Genomic DNA, 21484 nt, shown 5'->3' with positions numbered 1-21484 from the left:
ACGCTCTTTCTGGATCAGCTGCAGCATGAATGATCAATTAAGATGGGAAGCAACAAAACATGATTCTCATGCTCCACTGACACTTGCGATGTGAAACAGTCATAATAGACATAGCTGAATTGTTGTCATTTAGGAATAAGATTGAATGCATGTTTGAATTGAGATATTTAAACGATTAATCTTGCAGCTCTAATGTAAACACTGCAAATTGTTTTGCGAGGATATAGTCACGCGAGATCTTTCGCCACGAGATCTCTTCACATCCCTAATATATATATATATATATATATATATATACATACATACATATACATATTTACAGACTGCAAACATTAACCACTGGAAATTTTAATACAAGTTAAACTTAGCTATATATAATACTATTTTTTCATCATATGCTTTTTGTCATTTCTCTCGGGTTTCAGTAATACAATATAACATTTAGGAGCAAATATACAAAGCAAGAGACCAAATGCAGATGCTAGAATAGCAAAGACATGGACAGCAACCATATATTTTCCACGAGAGCTCACATAAACTGGAATGAATGTTATCCACACAGCAAAAAATATAAGCATGCTGAATGTGATGAATTTAGCTTCATTGAAGTTGTCTGGTAATTTTCTGGCCAAAAATGCTAAAAAGAAGCACAAAGAAGCTAGGAAGCCAATATATCCTAGCACACACCAAAATCCAGTTTCAGATCCGACAGCACATTCAACAGTTATAGTTGCACTTAAGAACTTGGTGTTGTATGAAGCAAAAGGAGGATTCGTTGTTAACCATATGATGCAAATAAGTGCTTGCACAAAAGTGCACAAGATTACACTTGATATTTGTTTAGCAGGGCCAAACCACTTCATGACATTACTGCCAGGGAGTGTGGCTCTGAAAGCCATTAAAACTACTACAGTTTTTGCCAAGATGCATGAAATACAGAGAGTAAAGCTTATTCCAAAGGCTGGATAACGAATCTGACATAACCAGTCAGTCGGCTTCCCTATAAATGTTAGGCCAATCAGAAAGCATGCACAGAGGAACAGAAGGAGAAGGAAACTTAACTCTATATTGTTTCCTCGTATAACTGGTGTCTTCATGTACACTATAAACACACCAATCACTGCTAATGCTACACAGGCCCCAAATGCTGAAAATGCCCATAGAATTATTCCCAAGGGCTCCTGAAAGGACAAAAACTCTAAAGTTTTAGGAATACACTGGTCTTGGGCTTGGTTTGGCCATGTTTCCTTTGAACAGGTCAGGCAGTCAATTGAGTCTGTGGAAACATTGGGGGAAAGAGGGAACATAAACCACCAAAATTCCTTTCTTCTTAGAATACCATTAAATGAGGACTGTGAAGAAATTCACACCTGTTTGATTACTGATCTCTCCTTCAGCACATGGTATACAGTCAAAGCAGCAAACTGGCTTTCCTTTTTGCCTGGCTTTCCTGGAGCCTGGAAGACAGCTTTGACTGCACAATGAATCTGGTGCCTAATGACCACAGCAAAAGAGACAATAGAAAGTAAAAAAAAAAAAAAAAAAAAAAAAAAATATATATATATATACATATATATATATATATATATATAGTCTGTACTTTTTGAGAGAGCATATCACTACATACTTTCTATGCATGATGTTTACACAATCATTTAAATAATTTTAGATAACCAATGTACAAGATTAATCAAAATTAAGCGTTTAAAATGCTGCTAGAGGGCCACCTTTTCAACAGTTCCTGCCATCTTTAACACACCCTGCTGAAAGTTTCTGGTGCATCCATGTGCCTGTTGCAATACCAACACTTGCAGTATTTGCACTTGGCCACTTGTCTACTTACAAGATGTATTTCCTGAATTTGGGCCAAGTATACAAGTTGGCATGATTCAAGTATGCCTCATTACCCAATCAGACAAACAAAAAAATGTTAGCCTAAATTAGTCAATTTGATTTTCAATATTTTAAAATAAACATAGAAACTGTGGTGATTCTAATAAAGTGAACAAAAATTTCTAATATGTGGCCCCCTCTGTGAAATCCAGTCTACAGTCTCAAAACCTAATTATAAGATAACAATCATCAAATTTTGATTTTAACCATTATTTTTACTATGATTTCAATATTTGACATGGCCTTAGTGAGTAATAAATATATCAGTGTTACATTTTCACAGAATGTTCTTTACCTTATGAAGGATGTTTTTATATAGAAAACAGTAAATCTCCAAAAAATAAAAATGACTTTAGCTGGGTTTTTACGGACAGGGTCAAATATGTAAAAAAAACACAGACAAAAAAAAACCTACTCTCTGCACCATTTATTTGTGCAACACTCTACTACAAAATTATATCCATCCAATTTATTTTTATTTTTTTCAAACTGCGTATACTCTGTTGGAGATTCATAGCCTATTCCAATGTCTCGGGCCACAGGCAAGGACTTTCTTGCTTTGAGGAAACAGCACTACCCACTGAACTTTTGGGCTGCCTTACCAAATTATATCTAATCTAATTAAATTAACATGGGCTTTTACAAGTTTTTTTTTTGTTAACATTTCAGGGTATGGAAGTTACTTCAAATGGAATTTGAGTTGAGGGCAAACTTTGCAGGACGGTGGCTATCCAGGAGCAGGATTGGATGTATATAGTATCAGTGCAAAATTAAACAGTTATAAATATATTCACATGTGTACACAAAATTAAATGAACAGTGCATTTCCATTTAAAATTATGAAACTGTATTATTGTTAGTTCAGCCATTACTTTTAAGTAGAGTTGAAGAAAAAGCAAACATAGTAAGCAGTATCTTGTAATGACTGGGATGGCACAGACCTTCTCTCCTCTGTGCCACATAATCACTGGTTCATTTATTATTAGGTCTTTGTCATTTTCGAGGGAGGCATCATAGAATCCCACCCTCACTAGCTGAAAGGAGCCATCAGACCCTCTTTGCCAGTTCATCAGGTCATAGGATGCAATTGGATCACTGTTTTCATCAAATCTGACCTCTTCTCCAAATGTTGTGAAATGTGCTCGTTTCATGTAGTACAGGAGCTTAGGAGACAGCATAATGCAAAGAAAAGCAAACACATTAAAACATATAAATGTACATTTATAGATTCTTCCCTTTATATAATTGAATCGTCGATTTAATATTTGTACACTGTATGCTAATTAATTCTAAGCATATTACTGGAGAAGAATGTAAAATAGAAAATAGCACACACCTGCCATGGCAGAATAGGATACAGACACCCACATGTCCCATTCTGAAAGGGGCCTTTTCCTGGTTCACATGTACTCATGTCATGTAGTGCATGTGCTATGAGATACACAGCCTTATACACATTGTAGGAGACTCTGAGTTGTGACACGTCTAAATAGGGAGTGTATACATCATCTAAACTCTCACTGCCATTACAAAGTGGCCAGTTCTGTGGCTCTTCTCCATGTACATGAGTATTTAAAGACCCATTCAGCCGACAATGAAAAGTCTCTTCCCAAAACTCAGAGATAAAATGTAACTTCTGAGCAACAGAATCACTTACTCTTCTGAGGTAACTGCCAAGTTGTGGTATATCAGCTCTCCGTATGGCAAACCCTAATGTTCCCATTAACAAATCACCAAAGTCATCCCAGAGGGCTTTTGAAGTTGACCAGGCCTCACTGGAAATCCACTGAAGATGAGTAACATTTTGTCGTCTGCACTCTTTTAAAATACTATGCAAATAGGAATCCACAGTGAAGCTAATTATGACTGTGGCAGAAGAATATTTTAAAATCTTTACAAGTTCCTCAGCTGCATCTTGCGTCAGTGCAACAGGATAAAGTTGGACATAAGCAGGACAAATATTAAAATTTTCTGACTCTTTTAAGAAGAGCTGGATGGCAAATCGAGCATAGTCTGTATCAACACCGATCACTCCAACCCATGTCCATTGAAAATAATGGATAAGTTTTACCAAAGCTTTAATCTGAAATACATCACTTGGCATCGTCCGCATGAATGCTGGAAACTCTCTCTTGTTACTGAGACATGAACAGGATGCAAAGTAGCTCACCTAAAATATGAAAACACAACATTTCAGTAAAATCAGCAATGCAATAAAAGAAAAGGAACCAACCAGATATTACTATTTTATATGGACCTAAATGTTCAATATATACTATAATTAATAAAAATTAAATGCAAATTAATGCATATGTAAAAAAAAATAAAAAAGTATATATTTGAACGTAAGTGAATCTAAATGATAGGCTACAGTTACATTATCAATCAATACATCATCACATTATTTATTACCAAGACAAAACTATTTTATTTCTAATAAATTAATGCTTAAATATTTTTGTTTTACTAAAGGTATTTTGAAGGAGCCTAGACTTCTCAGAACAGCCATGGATATGCCAGATGATGCTTCTCCCACGATTACAGGGCTCGGCTCCTTTTGTGTGTCTTCACAGCTTTGTCCACTGCCCTTCTCTGGCTGTCCATTGACCAGGAGAAGAGACCTTTTCACAGATACAGGTATGTCATCACCACTGTCCTTGATGTGGTAGCCCAGTGATAGATTTGGCAAAAGGTCTTGCCGCTGGTTTATTTCCCTCACAGCAAATATCATTGTCTGCATCCACCTCAGGGCTCGAGGGGTAAAGCTGCAACAGATTTCACACACTTAATGAATTACATAACTGCAATTCAACAAGTAAAAAATGCATTTGAGTTCAGACAGTTGATTGAACAATTTTTAGACACACACACACACACACAAACACAACACACACACACACACACACACACACACATACATATATATATATATATATATATATATATATATATATATATATATATTTATATATATATATATATATATATATATATATATATATATTTATATATATACAGTTTTTGTTAAACAGCATTTATAAGGCGAAAAAAAATTAACACACAATTTATACTTAGTTGGTTTAGGTTTGGTCTTAAAGGAAGAAATCGATGATATGGGACTGAAATGCAAAGGGAAAAGACCTCCCAAAACCACATCTCCCTGCTGGTAAAAAGTGTATGTATCCTCATCTCCCTGATAGATGCACTTATTGTTGCTTTTATACTGAATCTGCACACCAATGCACATTAGAAACCAAACCGTGAGGAGAGCTGCATAAAGTAGTGCCATAATTTATACAGACAAATAAATCTGGTGAGGACAGAATTTATAAAGATCATCTGTGATTGAGGGATGGCCTTAACATTTCATGAGGGAACACACAATCCAATAGAATAATCAGATCCTGCAGTCTTTTAAGTACCAAGAGACTGTGAATGCTAATAGTAATGAACACCTGCTCTACACTCAGATAACTTTTGAACATTTCTAACATTTTCAAATAAGGCTTGCTAGTTTGTATTTTGTCAGTTTAACCTTAGCTTTACTAGCACAATGAAACTGTTAATTTTAAAGTGTAATCTGGGTTCCAACTGTAACTGGCAGTAACATAAGTAACAGCAATTATCTACATATTCTTAATATAGGCTATAATTATTACCATAAGATTATTATCATTATATGTTATTGATAAACTTTTCTTATGGCAACAGTTTACATTAAGGTTCCCTTTTAAAGGGTTTATAAAGGTTTTCATAAATGACTCATTTACAAATGCATTACACATCAGTTAAGCAGTTATAAATTCATGAATAAAAAAGGTGATTTTAATGCAACAACTGCCAAATAGTGAGCCATTTTAATTTACATTTTATTAATGCTTAATAAATATATTTATTCACACTTATTTCACTCAAAACTACATTCCTAATTTATTTCATCACATAGCAAAAATTGTTTATTATAGCGAGACTGTAGGGTATTGTACCTTTTTTAATTTATATCTCATGGCTTGTGCAAATTTTCTTATTATGTTGATTACCAGAAACTATATATTTATATATATTTTATGGATCATAAAAGCACAACCGTTACTTGATGAGATATTAATGATGAAAATTCGAATTCCAGTATTAGTTTTCAATGAACCTTAATGTAAATTATACTACATGGCTGATGAATGCTTGAATCCGATTGGCTGACAAATGTTCTAAGGTGTGCAATTATTTTCAGGAAAACGCACGACAAAACGTAGTTAAAGGGCAGGTCTTGACCGCATTACATGCCTGTATCACTTCGCCAATGATTTGAGCTATTTCAAAGGTCCTTACAGCCAAAAACAGCAAAAGAACCAAAACCCACAACAACACTGCCCAAACAAATAAATATTGTAAACAAAAGGATAAAAACGACAGATCATGTCAATGTTTTTGCCACAAAATTCAGATGAATTATGTAAGGAAAGCACATTCTCTATCTCTCCCACTCTCTCTCCCTCACAGATGCGCAAACGTTAACATAAGTGCTAATGTTGTTATTGCTAAGATTTTGTTAGTAACATAGTTTAACAACTTGAAAACTACATGACTTCTCACAAGCGAGATAACAACAGCACTGTTCGTGCTGAAAATTAACTTAAAGTTTCACTATTACTAGATACGTTGCTGCCAAACACTATTAAGTGCACAGACTCACAGAGGTAGTCTCTCTGTCTCTCTCTCTCTCATAACTTTTGACAGCCAGTTTGAAGGTTTTGGGCACATATCCAAATGACAATGAGAAGTTAATAATAGTCAGAAGAGGATCTATGACTTCTGGAAGCACCTCTTTTAGGAGCTTAGATGGAATTGGGTCTAACATACATGTTGTTGGTTTAGATAATTTAACAAGTTTATACAATTCTTCCTCTCCTATAGTAGACAATCAGTGTAACTGTTCCTCAGGGGATCTATAGTGCACTGTCTGATGTGACACTATAGCTGATGGCTACATGGTTACAACTTTATTTCTAATAGTATCGATCTTAGAAGTAAAGTAGTTCATAAAGTCATTACTGCTGTGACGTTGGGAAATGTCAACACTTGTTGAGGCTTTATTTTTCGTTAATTTAGCCACTGTATTAAATAAATACCTGGGGTTATGTTTGTTTTCTTCTAAAAGAGAAGAAAAGTAATCGGACCTAGCAGTTTTTAATGCTTTTCTCTAGGATAGGTTACTTTCCCACCAAGCAATACAAAATACCTCTAATTTTGTTTTCCTCCTGTTGCGCTCCATTTTTTGGGCTCCTCTCTTTAGGGTGCGGGTATGCTCATTATACCACGGTGTCAGACTGTTTTAAGCATAAATGCTATAAATGAGAGAGTCCATAGTATCTGTTACATCATCAAGTTGTTCTGAGGTTTTGAATATGCTATGGAATTGGGATACATCAGGAAGATTACTTACAATGCAGTCTTTTGTGGTAGAAGTGATGGTTCTACCATACTTGTAACAAGAAGTAGAATTTACAGTTTTAGTTATATGAAGTTTGAACAAAACAACAATAATGATCTGAGATATCATTGCTTGGCTGCATAATTTCAACACTATCAACATCAATTCCATGGGACAGTATTACATCTAGAGTATGTAAATGTACTCACTGTTAAGTGGTTGAAAAAATAAAAATAAATAAACTCCTTAATTTGACCTTGACTCCTTTGTGCCCAAAATGAATCATATGAAATTAATGGGTAATATCAAAATTCAAAGAATTAAAAAAAAAAAAAAAAAAAAAAAAAAAACATCATATGTCACCAGATGGCATCAAATTTACCAAATTTGTAGGTTTTGGCTGTCTGAACTTACTGCAATGCTATTTTTTACTGAAGTTGAATAAATATTAAATATTACATAAAAGTTTGGCTGGTCCTGTGACTTATAGTCAGGTGCGACTTATTTTTCAAAATTAATTTGACATGAACCAAGAGAAATGAACCAAGAGAAATCATTACCGTCTACAGCCGCGAGAGGGCGCTCTATGCTGCCAGAGATGCTGCTCAGTGCTCCTGTAGTCTACCACTGAGCAGCATAGAGCGCCCTCTCGCGGCTGTAGACTGTAATGTTTTCTCTTGGTTCTTGGTTCTAAATAAATGCGACTTATATATGTCTTAGTCCAGTGCGACTTATATAAGTTTTTTTCCTCATCGTGACGTATTTTTGGACTGATGCGACTTATACTCAGGTGCGACTTATAGTCCGAAAAATACGTTAGTTGAAACACAAACACAAATAGTAATAATAATGAAAAAAAAAAAAAAAAAAAACTAAAATTCTCCAACAGACAGGGGCACCTTAAGATATCCAGAGGCCCCACATCTTTACAGTAGCAACCTCGTCCTTGCGAAACAGACTAGGAAAACAGTAAATTAAAATTAGTCAGAAAATTAGTAAACAATTAAAACATCTCCTTACTGTTTCCCTCTGACGCATATACAAATAACTATTAAAAAAAATAATTTCCCAGCAGCCAGTAGGCCCCTCCCACGTGTAGGCCCCTGGGCTTCAGCCCCTTAAAGCCCTGCATTAATGTGCCCCTGCCCATAAGAAATGAATGGGAAACACTAAAATTCGAAGATTGTTTTTTTTTTTTTATCAATAAATCCAACACAATGCAGATCAAACACACACATAAATGAAGAGGTGAGCCTGTACAATATTCTCAATATTTCAAACAATCACACTCTTTCTCTATCTCGGTCTCTCTCTCTTTCTCTCTCACTTCCGGTGTGACGTGTGGCTGCTGAGTGTGAGAGGAGCGTTTGCGAGTGAATTGGAGCTTGTGAGTGAATTCTTTTTTTCTTTCTTTCTTTTCTTTCTTTTCTTTCTTTTCTTGTATGGGTTATTGTTAAGAAGTGGTGGTGTGTTTGTTGGTTTGGGCCGCGTGCTACCGTGCTTTTTTTTTTTGCGGGCAGCATGACGGCCCCACGTATGCAAGGTTTGAGTAAACTCACGCGGCGCCATGGGGTTAAAGTGGCGTCCGCGGTGAGCGTGGAAGACTGTTGTCTAGCTGTAGGAGAAGTTATAGGACATGAGAACATCATGTCAGCCTCTAAAATGAATAGTGCTATAGTTATTTTTCTTAACTCTATAGAAAAAGCAAATGAGTTGGTTGAGACTGGAATTGTTGTTGACAATCTTTTTACTCCAGTCCTCCCACTTTCCATGCCGTCCAAAAAAGTGCTGCTGTCAAATGTTCCCCCTTTCATAAGTGATGAAACATTAGTGAGAATTATGTCTCGATATGGCAAATTGGTGTCACCTATTAAGATGATACCAATTGGTTGCGGTTCGCCTCTCTTAAAACATGTGGTGTCATTTAGACGTTTCGTTTACATGATTTTAAAAGATGACGAGGAGCTCGATCTATCACTGCATCTGAAAGCCGATGATTTTGACTATGTTGTTTATGTTACAACGGACAAAATGAAATGTTTTAATTGCGGGGAGACGGGTCACTTGGTTCGCGCTTGCCCTGTTAAAAATAAAGAAAACGACTCTGCGAATGATGTTAAAGCAGGCGAGCCTGTTGAGGCTGGGCCGCCTGTGGCAGAAACAGGTGCAGTGGAGGAGAAAACTATTGTGGATCCGTCTGAGAGTGAGGGCGCAGCGAATGTGATTCAGGAAACTGATCCCAAAGATGCAGATGATGTAAATACATCGGCCACTGCGAGTGCTGAAACCTTGAATGTTCAGCCTCGTAAGTCTGCTTTTAAGACGGACAAGAGACAAAGCTATAGATCGGTCAACGTTTGGCAGCCCGATTTGGTTTGTGATGGCATTGGAATGGAGACGGGGCAAAGTGAATTCAAAGTTCCATCTAAAAGAAAAAAATCTGTTGAGTTTCAAGCCGTTAAGGCTAAGAAAGTAGATGTAGAGGAGGTTTATGGTGAAGACGGAATGGAAAGTGGCACTGAGTCTTCCGATTCCAGCGTCAGTTTATCTCAGAGTGATTTTTCTACCCGAAGTTATGAAGTGGATGACATTAAGCTTTTTCTCAGAGCCACCAAAAATAAGAGAGGGGTGCGTGTTGATGAGTATTTTCCTCACTTAGTGAGGGGTGGTCATTCTTTTTGCTAAAACTTTCAGTCCACATTCTTATCAGGTTGAGGAAATAGTTAAAGGTAGGCTTTTAAAAGTGAGAGCTACTTTTGAACAGTTTGTTTTAGTTTTTATTTGTGTGTATATTCCAACTTCAGCAGTAGAAAGAATTATTTTTTTGAATATATTGTGCTCTGTTTTACAAAAATGCTGTGGGGAGGAACATTTATTCTTGGGTGGTGATTTTAATTGTACGTTGTCAAATTTGGACAGGAATCACGTCAAACCCCATTTACCCTCTCGAAATTTACTAACCCAGCTTGTTAAGACACACGATTTGTGTGACATCTGGAGACAATTTCACGAGAAACAAAGACAATATACTTGGACTCATATTCGTGACAGTGTGATTTCTCTGGCTAGACTTGATCGATTTTATGTTTTTAAGCATCATTGTAATATTGTAAGAAGATGTTTAATTACACCACTGAGTCTCTCTGATCACAGTATGGTGCAGTGTTCTGTGTTTCTGAATTCCATTAAACCAAGGAGTGCATACTGGCAGCTGAACGGCAGTGGTGGGATTTTGGAAAAGCCCAAATAAATTGTTTTTGTTTACAATACACTCAAAACCTCACTAGAAAGATAACTTTGAGTATGAACATCTTGGAGGCTGACATTTTAAAACGTCAAGAATTGGCTGAGACAACTGGTGCCCAAAGTTATTTGTACTCTCTTTTAAATAAAAAGACACAGTTGGCTGATTTGCTGGGTGGCAAAGCACAGGGGGCCCTGGTCAGGTCTCGGTTCCAGAGTTTGGACCAGATGGATGCTGGAGCAGGGCCATCCATGCCTTGCGCTCTGAATCTGGGGGTTTATTAACTGACCCTGTTGACATTCGCAAGAGAGCAGCTACTTTTTATGAGAACTTGTATAGGAATGAACTTGGAGCCAGATACAGGGGTGAAAGTGAGATTTTGATGACTTACCCCAGGTATCAGAGGAAGCCAACACTGAAATCTTGGGTGCTTTGAGCACAGGAGAGCTGTATAAGGCTCTCCAAAAAAATGGAGTCTGGAAAAGCACCGGGAATTGATGGTTTGCCAGTTGATTTTTACAAATCTTTCTGGTCAGATCTGAAAGAGGACCTTTTGGATGTGTTGAATGAAAGCCTGGCTGAAGGTCAGCTGCCTGTGAGCTGCCGTAGAGCAGTACTAACCCTCCTGCCTAAGAAGGGCGATCTTACAGAGATTAAGTGTTGGCGGCCCGTATCACTACTCTGTAGTGATTATAAACTGCTTTTTAAAACCTTGGCCAACAGGCTAGCAGGAGTGATGGATAGTGTCATCCATCCTGACCAGACTTACTGTGTTCCCCGTAGATCAGTATTTGATAATATTTCATTGGTTCGTGATGTTTTGGAAGTCTCCAAGTAGTTAAATTTAGACTGTGGGTTAATCTCTTTAGACCAAGAGAAAGCTTTTGATCGTGTTGAGCATTGCTACTTGTGGACGGTTTTAGAGGCTTTTGGGTTTTGTCAGAATTTTATAAATTGTATTAAAGTTCTTTATAGTGACGTTGAGAGTATTCTTAAGGTGAACGGTGGTTTATGTGCTCCTTTTAGTGTTCATAGAGGTATTAGACAGGGGTGTTCGTTGTCTGGTATGCTTTATTCTTTGGCAATAGAACCACTTTTACAGCAAATAAGAGCCAAACTCCATGGTATATGCTTGCCAAACTGTAAAAAAAATCTTATATTGTCAGCATATGCTGATGATGTAATAGTCATGATTACCAGGCAAAGTGATATTCAGGTCCTGTTAAGATTACTTAGAACATTTAAAGGTTTATCTTCTGCAAGAATAAACTGGAGTAAAAGTGAATCTTTATTGTTAGGTAAGTGGGCAGATGGGAAGCCAGAACTTCCCGAAGGGTTAAGTTGGGGAAAATTTGGTTTTAAATACTTGGGAGTGTTTTTGGGTGATGATTCTACAGTACAGAAAAATTGGGAAGGAGTCATTGAAAAAGTTAAAGGTCGTCTAAATAAATGGAAATGTTTAGTGCCGAAGATGTCATACAGAGGTCGTATTTTAATTATTAATAATTTGGTTGCATCTTCATTGTGGCACAGGTTTGCCTGTGTTGACCCTCCCTCACAACTGTTAACCAAAATCCAGGCTATTTTGGTAGATTTTTTCTGGGATAAATTGCATTGGGTCCCACAGAATGTGTTATTCTTGCCAAAAGAAGAGGGTGGACATGGGTTAATACACCTTCAAAGTAGGATAGCAACCTTTCGTTTGCAGTTTGTGCAGAAACTACTAGTTGGTTCAGTTGATTTTAAATGGTGTGCTGTTACATACGTAATTTTACAAAACCTTGAGGGTTTGGGACTGGATAGAACTCTTTTTCTAATGGATCCATTGAAACTGAATACTTCTAGCCTGCCAGTGTTTTATAGAAATATTTTTAAAGTTTGGAGTCTTTTCTTTTTTAAAAAAGCAGAAGTTCCACCATCTCTTCATTGGCTACTGGAAGAGCCTCTAATGTGTGGAGCACGTCTGGATTTGTCTGTCAGTGGACTTTTCCCAGGACTTAGCAAGACACTCATTAATAGTAAAGTTGCCAAATTGGGACAGCTATTGGAAATAGCTAAACCTGATTTTAAGAATGAGGAGGGAACGGCTCAACGTTTGGGATTTAGATCAACGCGTCTGATTGCACAGCTATTAGAGAAATGGTCAACAACTCTAAATGCAGCAGAAAGGACTCTGCTGACTGAGTATGGTGATGGCCTCTGCAACCCAAATCCTAAAGACTCTTTTCCTTGTTTGTTTTTTTCTTTGAATTTAGAAGGGTTTTCCGGTGTCTTTTTTGAAGTTGTTGATTCCATGTGTGTAGATTTATTTTCATGCACTGGGAAAGTTCTGTATAAATGTTGTGTAATTAATTTTAACAAAAAAATGTTAAATGAGAAAACTGATACTCCATGGCGTGCTTTTTTTAAGTTGAATATGGATAAGAAGCCTGAGTGGAGAGCACTATATAAACCACCGTTGACCAAAAAAGCAGGTGATTTGCAGTGGAGAATTCTACACGGTGCTGTCGCTGTCAATGCTTTTACTTCAATCATAAATCCTGAGATTGATGCTGGTTGTCCTTTTTGCACTGAGAGAGAGACCATCTTTCATACATTTGCGAATTGTGCTAGATTGGAATCTTTATTTTTGTTTTTAGGTAGCATTTTTAAGAATTGTAATGAATCTTTTTCTATGGTGCTATTTATTTTTGGTTGTAAATATGTAAGGAACAAAAGGTTTATTTGTCAATTGATGAATTTTATTTTAGGCCAGGCAAAACTGGCTATCTATGTAAGTAGAAATAAAAAGATGGAACAAAATTTGGAACCGAATGTGGTTACATTGTTTTCAAACATGGTGCAAGCAAGAATACTGATAGATTTTAGATACTATAAACATATGGATGATCTTGCTGCTTTTGAGGAAATTTGGTGTTACAATGAGGCTTTGTGCTCTGTTTTCGAAGGTGATTTGGTTTTTACACGTTTGTGAGGAGTTTTTTATGTATAAATTAATATTGTAATTTAATTGTGTGGTAAATTATATTTGTTATAAAGGATGTTAAAATTCTCTCTCTCTCTCTCTCTCTCTCTCTCAGACACACACACACACACACACACACACACACCCACCTACCCACAAAAAAGTCATTGAAAACCACTACCAACTAGTGTCTATTGATATTTTAGTTTAACTCTTTTTATTGGTATTTTAACAATCAGAGAGATAATAAAAGACAATACAATGTTTTTTTCAACATATTGACTTAAGAAAAAAAAGTTTTTAAATTAGTATAAATGCTTGCTTCACAACATACTAGTACATTACTGTCAGGGTTTGGGGCTAATCACCTGCCTTTTGGGGTTTTGAATGTTTGGATGGTTTGACAGCTCACTGCTTCTACCTGTTTGATTTGAGTTTTCCCCGCCCTCCTTGTTTCTCCATTGTTAACCTTAATTGTTCGCCACCTGTTCTCAATGCTCTTCTAATTTTTTCTCTTTATAATTCCCTGTGTTTCTCTGTTTGTGGCCAGACTGTTGTAACTCTTACCATTAGCTTGAGCTGGTCTGTGTACTCACCTTGTCTTGTCTTCAGGCTCCAGTGTCTTTTGCTGTTTTGCTCTGCCTCTTGTTCTCACGAATGCAGTACTCCAAGAAGATTCCAGCTCTCATGTCTCTGGTATTCGGCTGTCGAACGAGCTAAACTGTGGAACGATACTCATCTGCCTTGTTTCATCTGCTTTCAATAAAACTCAGTGTAAGCCCGCAACTGAATCCAGCCCGTTTCTCCTGACAATTACACGATAATACAATTAGGAAAACGCGTAATGTAGTATACATGTACAATATGGTAGCAATATAAATAAATACAGCAAAAACTGTAAATATTTCTAAGGAAAAAAAGAATAAAAAAAGGGAACAAACTTTACACCTTTTTTCAATCACTGCCATCTGTCAAGAAAACCAAATACAATTGATTTCCCTTTTGTATGTACTCTTCGTCTTAAACAAACAGGGACGAGAGAGAGGACAAAAACTGCTAGGGTCAAATTCAAAGCAGAGGCTGCATAAACGTTTATTTATAGAAAAATAATTATTTTTTAAAATGCAAAAGAAAAGGTTGCCAGATCATATGAAATTGTTCTGTACTGCCAGTCATTGTAAATCTATTTTTTTTCTATTTGAATAAACTGCAAAAGGTCATGCATCCAATAAAAGTAACTAGGTGGAATAGGATTAGTATAAGCCTTTTGGCAATTATTAAGCAAAAAGCTAAAGCATTTGACTGTAGAGATGATAAGGATACATTTGCGGGATTAAGACCAAATAGTGCCACCAAAGGGCAGGGTTCAACATCTAACATGAAAACAGTAGGGATTGACTTGAAGATTGAAGTCCAGAAAGAGGTTAATGCTGGGCAAATCCAGAACTGTATTAGTGAGTGACGAGCACAAATAGAGGTCGTATGAACTCGAAGTGCCTTTGACCATTCTTCATCAGTAAAGACATGATTAAGATTGGATTCCCAATTCTGCTTTATGTTAGACATGGGTGAAAAATCTGAGAGTGCAGTAATTGAAAAAAATGTTTTGTAAATATTGGAAACGGCACCTTTAGAGACTTTGATTTCTAAAATTTGATCAATCTCTTGTTTCAGAGGTGCATTAGGAAAGTGAGAGAATTTATTTCTTATAAATTCACAAATCTGAAGGTATCTAAAGTTTTCGGAGGATTAAATGTTTGATAAATATGAAAAGGTTACAAAAGTATTGTGGAAAAGATCATTAATATTTACAATCCCCTTCTAAACCATAATGCAAATGGAAGAAAAAAAAGATGGATTTTTATATATAGGAGACAGACCTGACATTTTCTGAAAGCCAAAGTGTTTTCTAAATTGTTGCCAAATTTTTTGACTATGCAGAACTAAAGGGTTTGAAGAATAGTGGGAAAGTTTTATAGGAATAGAAGAACATAACAAAGCATGTAAAGAGACTTGGCTACAAAAGTCACATTCTATTTCAACCCATACCGGCACCCAATGACAAAGACCATAATGACTCCAATATAAAATGCTATGAATGTTTGCAGCCCAGTAGTAAAATAAGAAATATGGAAGTGCGAATCCACCTAGTTTTTTGGATTGCTGAAGGAATAGTTTCTGTATTCTTACTGGGCCTCCGTTCCAAATAAAATCTTAAATAATTATATCTAGTGAATTAAAAAATGATTTTGGTATAAATACCAGAATATTTTGAAATAGAAATAAAAAATATGGGTAAAATATTAATTTTTATGGCATTAATTCTACCTACCAGTGAGAGTGTTAGAGTTTTCCATCTAGCAATATCCTCTTTTGTTCTCTCCAAGATTGGAATAAAGTTATGTTTGAAGAGATCTACATGTTTCCTTGTTACTGTAACTCCCAGGTAACGAAAATTATCTGAGGTTGATTTAAATGGAAGAGTTGATGCTGAAAGATCTCTTGCAACTGTGTTGATTGTAAAAAAAAAAACTCACTCTTATGCAAGTTTAATTTGTAAACTGAGACACTACCACATTTTCCTAAAATACTTAAAACATGTGGAAGACAAGTTTCTGGATTTGAGATATAGAACACTATGTCATCAGCATAGAGGGAAATTTTCTGCTCTTTTCCTGCTCTATGAATGCCAGTAATATTACAGTTAGTACAAAAAGAGATTGCAAGATGTTCTATAGCCATAGCAAACAAATGTGGGGAGAGGGGGCAACCCTGTCTTGTCCCACAGTGAAGAGAAAAATATTCAGAAGTAAAACCATTCGTTTTTACCGATGCCACAGGAGAAGAAAATAGCCCAGGACAAAAATTTATCACCAAACCCAAATTTTTTTAAAGGTCCCGTTCTTCGTGATCCCATGTTTTAAACTTTAGTTAGTGTGTAATGTTGTTGTTAGACTATAAATAATATCTGTAAAATTCTAAAACTCAAAGTTCATAGCCAAGCGAGATATTTTATATTATTACAGAATTCGCCTACAAAAAATGACCCGTTTGGACTACATCTCTCGGGTTCCTGCAGTAACGATGTCACTAAAACAGTTTTTTGACTAACCTCTGCCCACATGAATACACAAAAAAGGGTGTGTGGTCTTGTTGCGCTCCGACGGAGAAGGGAAGAGTTGCATTTGTGTTTGTCGCCATGTCGTCGAAACACTGTTATTTTCATCTCGGAGTCCAATCACCTTTGTTTGTACTTCACAGGGACACTGTACTTGGAGATTAATGGTTATAATTTATGTTTAACTCGGTTCCCGAAAATTATAATCCACATGTAAAACTATGTGCAGCACATTTTGCTGAGGACAGCTTGCTCAATCTGAATCAGTTTAATGCCGGATTCGCACAAAGACTATTCTTGAAAGATGGAGCAGTTCCCTCTTTGTCTGGAGAAGGCGTTGTTTATGGACCACAACCGCTAAGTGTATTTTATTATTTAAGTTGGTGCGTTTAACAGTTTCTGTAACTTATTACACAAAGTGCAATGCTGTTTAGCTTTGTTAACTAGATGTTAGGGTGCAAAAAAATCAAATGCGATTTTCATGCGCATCTCGTCAGTAAAAACGCTCCTGTGATTATAAGTACATCTCCAGCACGTGCGTTCTTTTACTGTCTATGGTTCAGATCAGGATTGCCAGGTTTTCAAAACAAATCCTACCCACTTGCTTCTCAAAACTAGCCCAATCGCATTTCCAGGAGGGAAGCGTGCTCTAAGCTAGTGTCGAATCACAACACAGGAACCGCTGGCACAATCAGAACTTGTTACGTATTTCTGAAGGAGGGACTTTATAGAACAAGGAAGTCATCAGCCCGTTTTTATGACAGTGAAAACAGCGGTATAAAGATAGGTGAACTGTGTGAAAAATACAGTTTTTTTACACGTGAAACATGAACACATGTTATACTGCACACTGTAAACACAATCAAAGCTTCAAAAAAAGCACGAAAAACGGGACCTTTAATGTATAAAATAAGCAGTCCCACTCAACACAGTCGAAAGCTTTCTCCGCATCAAGAGAGACTAGGGCTTCTGGCATGTATGAGTCTGATGAGGTATAAATTATATTCATCAGCCTTCTAAGGTTAAAGAAACTTTGTCTATTTTTCATAAAGCCAGTTTGGTCTAGATGAATGACGTCTTGAATAACAGATTCCAATCTTAAAGAGAGAATCTTAGCCAGGATTTTCACATCGACATTAAGAAGGGAAATTGGACGATAAGACCCACAATCTAGTGGGTTTTTGTTAGGTTTCAGGATCAATGATATTGACGCCTGACACATGGAGTGAGGAAGATGCCCATCATTTAGGGATTCTTCAAAAACCAAAAGAAGGAGTGGGGAGAGCTGGAGAGAGAACTTTTTTAAAAACTCTGTGGGAATGCTAGCCTGGTTAAAACCAGACCCTTTTCAGTTGAAACTGAGTTAGGGTCTGGCAAAGCCTATTAGACGTCTCGTTTCTAAAGGGGCGTCACCGACGGACCTCGTTCAAATGCCTCTGGGCGCAATTGGATAGACCTAAAACCAATCAGAGCGATGAAGGAGATGACGTATGCAGAGCGAATCCAGTCGGTAAGACAGCGATAACATCTTTTTTTGATATGAAGGCTTCAAGTGTTGTTCTTTGCTCGGGTTTTAACGCAAAGTTAAAGTTTAAATCACTTAAAACAGACGCGATAGCAGTTTCGAATGAATGTTCCTCTGCAGCATCCATCTTTGTAATGTACAAAATCTGCTTTACCGTCGCTGCGCTGTCGTCATCGTGTAAACCCCGCCTAAACGTTTCTGATTGGTGCCGCGATTTCGGCGGCACAGAAACGAGCTAGATAGTCCTCTTTGCCAGACTATTCTGTAGAGAGAATTGAAATTCGCCGGAAGTAGTCTGGGTTTTCCCAGGCTATGGGAATTCCATCTGGACCTGGGCATTTTCCGCTCTGCATCTGAGAAATAGCTTGCTGAATTTCGCTTAACCTAATAGGATCCTATAATTTGGTTTTTGACTTGTTACTAATTTGAGAGATGTCAAGATTTTCAAAAAAGTGATCAATAAGATCTTTGAGGGAGTCAGACTGATACAATGAAGAATAAAACAGTTTAAATTTATTATTAATTTCTTGAGGGTTTGATATAATATTCCCTGCTGTGTCTTGAATTTGAGCAATAAAGCTGCTTGCAGTTTGTAGCCTAAGTTGTAATGCAAGTGCTTTACTCGGTTTATCGCCAAACTCATAGAATCGGTGTCTCAGCTTAAGTAAAAGGTATTCAGCATGGCTTGTGGAAAGAAGATAATATTCGGAAAGCAAAAAAGCCCTTTCCTTATATAGTAACGGGGTTGGACATTTTGTATATTTCTGGTTCAACTGACCAATTTGACTAGAAAGTTCCAGAGCTTTTTATCACAAATCTTTTTGATATAAGCAGAGCAGGAAATTATTTCTCCACGCAAATAAGATTTGAAAGTGTCCCAGAGAAGAGATACAGAAATTATTTTGGTGGAGTTAACCTCTAGAAAAGTACTGATCTTTTCGGAGATAAACTCAACAAAGTGGCTATCTGATAAAAGTAATACATTCATTCTCCAAAAATTAGAACCCTCAGGGAGGGCCAATTCAAGAATTACTGTGGCATGATCAGAGATTACTATACTACCATAAGAGGAAGATTTACTAACAGAGTAAGTTTGCTGTCAATGATAAAATAATCGATATGTGAATAAGTATGGTGAACTGGAGAAAAAAAGAGAACGTTTTAGAAGTGGGATTCAAATGACGCCATATATCAGTTATACCGTACCACTCTAAAAAGGAGTTAATTATTTTAGAGGATTGAGACAAGGGAGATGGTTTGGGAGATGACCGATCTAAAGCAGTATTCAGGACACAATTAAGGTCACCTCCCATAATCAATTGGTAAACATTCAGGTCCAGGAAAATTAGAACAAAGTTTTACAAAAAAGTCTGGATTATCCCAATTAGGGACATAAACACTTGCTAAAGCAACTTGATTACCATAAAGGTTTCCTGAAATGATCACATATCTACCATTGGGGTCTGAAATAACTTTAGAAGGATTAAATGGAGTATTCTTGTTAATTAAAATGGCTGTACCTCTAGCTTCACAATTAAATCCAGAGTGGAACACCTGTCCCACCAATGACCTCATCAAGCTTTTATGGCTGGCGTTCTTAAGGTGGGTTTCCTGCAAAAAACATATATTGCCCTTCAACTTAAATAAATTGCAAAAGATTTTTATACTTTTTACTCGATTATTTAGTCCCTTTACATTCCAACTAATTAATTTAACACTGTCCCCTCTCCCTTGGAGTGTATTAAGCATTGGTAACAAGCCTTAGTTTAATATAGTTAAGGTAAAAGATTATGATTTTAAAAATAGAGCATGATGAAGAGGGTTTGTAAATAAGAGATGGCTGAAGGTGCAGAAAAAAACAAAACATAAAAATAAAAATAAAATAAGCTGTCCAAAGCTTACATAGGATCGAACATCCGAAATATTAACAAACCTAACTGAAAGGAACGTAACAGTCAGGTACAAAAAAAAAAAAAAAAACTAGTTTTTGCAACTTTAGCTGCCCTTTCGGCAGTGCTCCGTGAACAGGAGTTAAGTAACATATAGAGTTTATTATTTCATCAGTAGTCTATATGATGCATGTCATCCAACCCAGAAAAAAGGTAGAACAGTAGAATGGCATCCAACACATCGTTCGGTTTATAGAACGGGGCAAGATTTTAGCGACTTAGGATTGCGTATGGGCTACCTACCTCCCTTTTCATAACACAAAAAACATCCATCCAAAAAACATAACACAAAAGTCCATCACTGCCTGTCTGGTGGGATACAACATTCCGTAAGTGATGCCAGCATTGCGGAGTGCTGTTTTCACGTCTTTGAATTCAGCACGGCGTCTCGCCACCTCAGTAGACATGTCTGGGAAGATACAAACCACACCACCATTAAACTCCAAAGAGCCCAGTTCGCGACTCAGCTTCAAAATGAGTTCTTTGGTTTGGTAATGATGGAGTCGGACCAGCATATACCTAGGACAAGTGTTTTGTTGAGATTTTTGGCCAACACGATGAGCTCGATAAATTTCCAGTGGTCGCTTAAAGGTGCCGTCTCCAAACAGTTCAGTAAAAAATGAGGCCATAAAAGCAACCAGACTTTGGCCCTCCGAGCCCTCTGGTATTCCAATAATTCTTAGATTTTGCCTCCGTGACCGATTCTCCAGGTCGTCCAGCTTGAGTTTGAGGCTGGTGTTTTCTGATTGCAGCGTGCTGCACAGTTTCTCCACTGCCGTCAACCGGCCGACTGAGTCGTTGAGTGCCTCTTCAATGTCTCCGATCTTTTGAGCTTGCGATGACAAGGTTGTTTGTAATGTGGAAATGGCAGAACGAACTCAGACAAAAATTCAGACTGTAGTGAAGAGATTTCTGAACGGATGGTGGATGAAATTAAATCCTTCAAGGAAGTTGGCGTGATCTCTTCCTCCACCTGTACTGAAGTGGTAGCATTAGCTTTAGCAGCTTGGTCGCTCCCTTTGTCAGTCAGCATTTCTACAATGTTTCGACCTGATTTTCCTGGTTTTGGCATTCTTCTTTGTTAATTTTTCATAGTCGATTATTTGCTTTAAAAAAAGGTAAAATAAATAGCACTGCTGAAAAGAAAATGAATGAATGTTCACGGAGCGACTTCCAACCACATCTATTCACCACGAGGCATACCGGAAGTCCCGATATTTTTGATATTTTTCTATCATCATGTCACGGCTTACGCTGCTGGAAGGAACACGGAGCCGAGGGATAAACGAAACAAGGATTTATTAAATCAAACATAGGCAAGGTAAGTAGCTAATAACAGGTGGCAAGTGGCAAGTGGCA

General features: G+C 37.0%; 1 protein-coding gene across 1 annotated transcript; it reads right to left on the bottom strand.

Moving 5' to 3' along the window:
• Positions 1 to 380: 380 nt before the first annotated feature.
• Positions 381 to 21197, bottom strand: LOC132101164 (extracellular calcium-sensing receptor-like). Its single transcript, XM_059505876.1, has 6 exons — positions 21044 to 21197; positions 20825 to 20957; positions 3230 to 3413; positions 2831 to 3056; positions 1371 to 1487; positions 381 to 1276 (listed from the first exon to the last, which is right to left on the bottom strand). Exons 1-6 carry the CDS (start codon positions 21195 to 21197, stop codon positions 381 to 383), a joined length of 1710 nt encoding a protein of 569 aa, XP_059361859.1.
• Positions 21198 to 21484: the final 287 nt, after the last annotated feature.

The sequence above is a fragment of the Carassius carassius genome, chromosome 23 (assembly GCF_963082965.1).
Source record: "Carassius carassius chromosome 23, fCarCar2.1, whole genome shotgun sequence".
NCBI classification, from domain to species: domain Eukaryota; kingdom Metazoa; phylum Chordata; class Actinopteri; order Cypriniformes; family Cyprinidae; genus Carassius; species Carassius carassius.
This window is presented reverse-complemented; position numbering and strand designations above follow the sequence as displayed.

Coding starts and splice junctions, on each gene's coding strand:
- LOC132101164 (XM_059505876.1), bottom strand. CDS start 21,197: ATGCCAAAACCAGGAAAATCAGGTCGAAACATTGTAGAAATGCTGACT. Junction 1,488..2,830: donor GCACAGAGGAGAGAAGGTCT/GTGCCATCCCAG, acceptor ATTAGGCACCAG/ATTCATTGTGCAGTCAAAGC. Junction 1,277..1,370: donor AGAGATCAGTAATCAAACAG/GTGTGAATTTCT, acceptor ATGTTTCCACAG/ACTCAATTGACTGCCTGACC.